Source organism: Poecilia latipinna, unplaced genomic scaffold (assembly GCF_001443285.1).
Source record: "Poecilia latipinna isolate Pla-1442-1.1 unplaced genomic scaffold, P_latipinna-1.0 Scaffold1958, whole genome shotgun sequence".
NCBI classification, from domain to species: domain Eukaryota; kingdom Metazoa; phylum Chordata; class Actinopteri; order Cyprinodontiformes; family Poeciliidae; genus Poecilia; species Poecilia latipinna.
The window spans coordinates 115,917-117,383 of record NW_015114574.1 but is presented as its reverse complement, the minus strand read 5'-3'; the positions used below and the strand labels follow the sequence as shown (position 1 = coordinate 117,383).

Sequence of the window (1,467 nt, the reverse complement as noted above, 5' to 3'; positions counted from 1 at the left end):
GCTCCTGCAGCATGCATGAAAACTCAAGGTTCTGGTCATTTTTATTTTGATAACTTTTGATAACTTGGCAGGTTTACCAAGTTTGAAGTTATTAGCTCAGAACAGCTTGGAGCTCGACAAAGTGGAACATTTATGAAACAACACTGGGTTTAAGGCAAGGCATTTACCTCCAAGAGACATTTTTCATGGAGGTTCCATCTATGTACCAGCTTCAGCTCTAGGATTTACCAGTTGGCCTGTTTCACATTAGGGGGCGTTGTAGAGTCAGTTGGCCATGCCTATTTTGAATTCTATTAAAATGCAAAAATTTCAGTTGGGGGAAATTTTTGGGTTAAAGTTTGGTGAGTTTCGCTTTAAGTTGAGGCTTCCAAATTAGCGTTTCTTTTGTGCAAAGAAAAATAAACAGTTGAATTAAAATAGGCCTTCGCAGCACTTTCACTGTTCTGGTCTAAATATTAATACAACTTAAAGCTATGCACAATTTATAAAAAATAGTTAGAAAAAACTGATATTGCATCTAGTGGTAGCAAGATATGGTACTGCACAATGCCAGTGTTGTAGAAATTGCAAAGATGAGAGATAAGAGTGGTGCAGATGTTTTGACATCTGCACCACTCTTAGTGCTTCATTACTGGTTGTGGATGATGTGCAGTCTGACTGCAGTTGGGATGAATGTAACTTTCTTTCCTGCACCGTTGGTGGATCAGTCTGCTGCTGAAGGCCCCACAGCCTCATACAGGGTGAGAAGAGTTGATCACAACTGCCTTCAGTTTAGCTAACGTCTTTTTCTCACCCGCCGCCTCAATGGAGTCCAGAGAGCAGTTCAGACTGAGCCAGCTTCCAAGCCCAGCAGATTATAGAGGATCACTGAAGCCATCAGAGTCATAGAAAGTCCTGAACACAACAAATGTCCTCAGCAGGTAGAGAAGACAAGACATCTGTGTTATGTGAGCATTCCAGTTTGTTATTGGGCTGTTCACCCAGATGCTTACTGGTACAATCTGAGAAGCTCCTGGAATCAGTCACCTTGTCTTGCTGACATTGATGTGCAGATGGTTCAGTTCACACCAAGCAGCGAAGACGGAGATAACCTCTCCTGACACACGTCCAACAATGACTGCGTCATCTGAAAACTTCTGGAAGTGGCAGATATCCAAGCTGTTGCTAAAGTCTGACATGTAAAGTGTGAAAAGGAAAGGAGAGAGCACTGAACCCTGTGGATTCCCCATGCTGCAGTCTACCACATGAGACAGTCGCAGAGCCTCTCATCCTGTTAGTGAGGAAGTCTGTGGTCCAGGCTGCCAGGTGGCAGCTGACCCCAGTTCCCTCCAGCTTCTCCTGGAGCAGTGAAGGCTGGGTTGTGTTGAAAGCTCCTACAGTCTTCCCTTTGCCCTCCAGATGCAGCAGTGGCTGGTGCAGCAGGTCAACGCCAGCATCAACCACACCAGAGCCTGTAGAGGAATATAA

The 1,467-nt window shown here is 44.7% G+C and overlaps 1 gene segment (V, D, J or C); it reads left to right on the top strand.

The window, feature by feature from the left end:
• LOC106935389 (T-cell receptor alpha chain V region 2B4-like) overlaps window positions 1-1,467 on the top strand; it is a 6,677-nt gene extending 5,210 nt beyond the window's left edge. Inside the window, 1 exon segment of the V gene segment in view lies at window positions 1,399-1,467. Within this exon segment, the coding sequence occupies window positions 1,399-1,467 (69 nt within the window).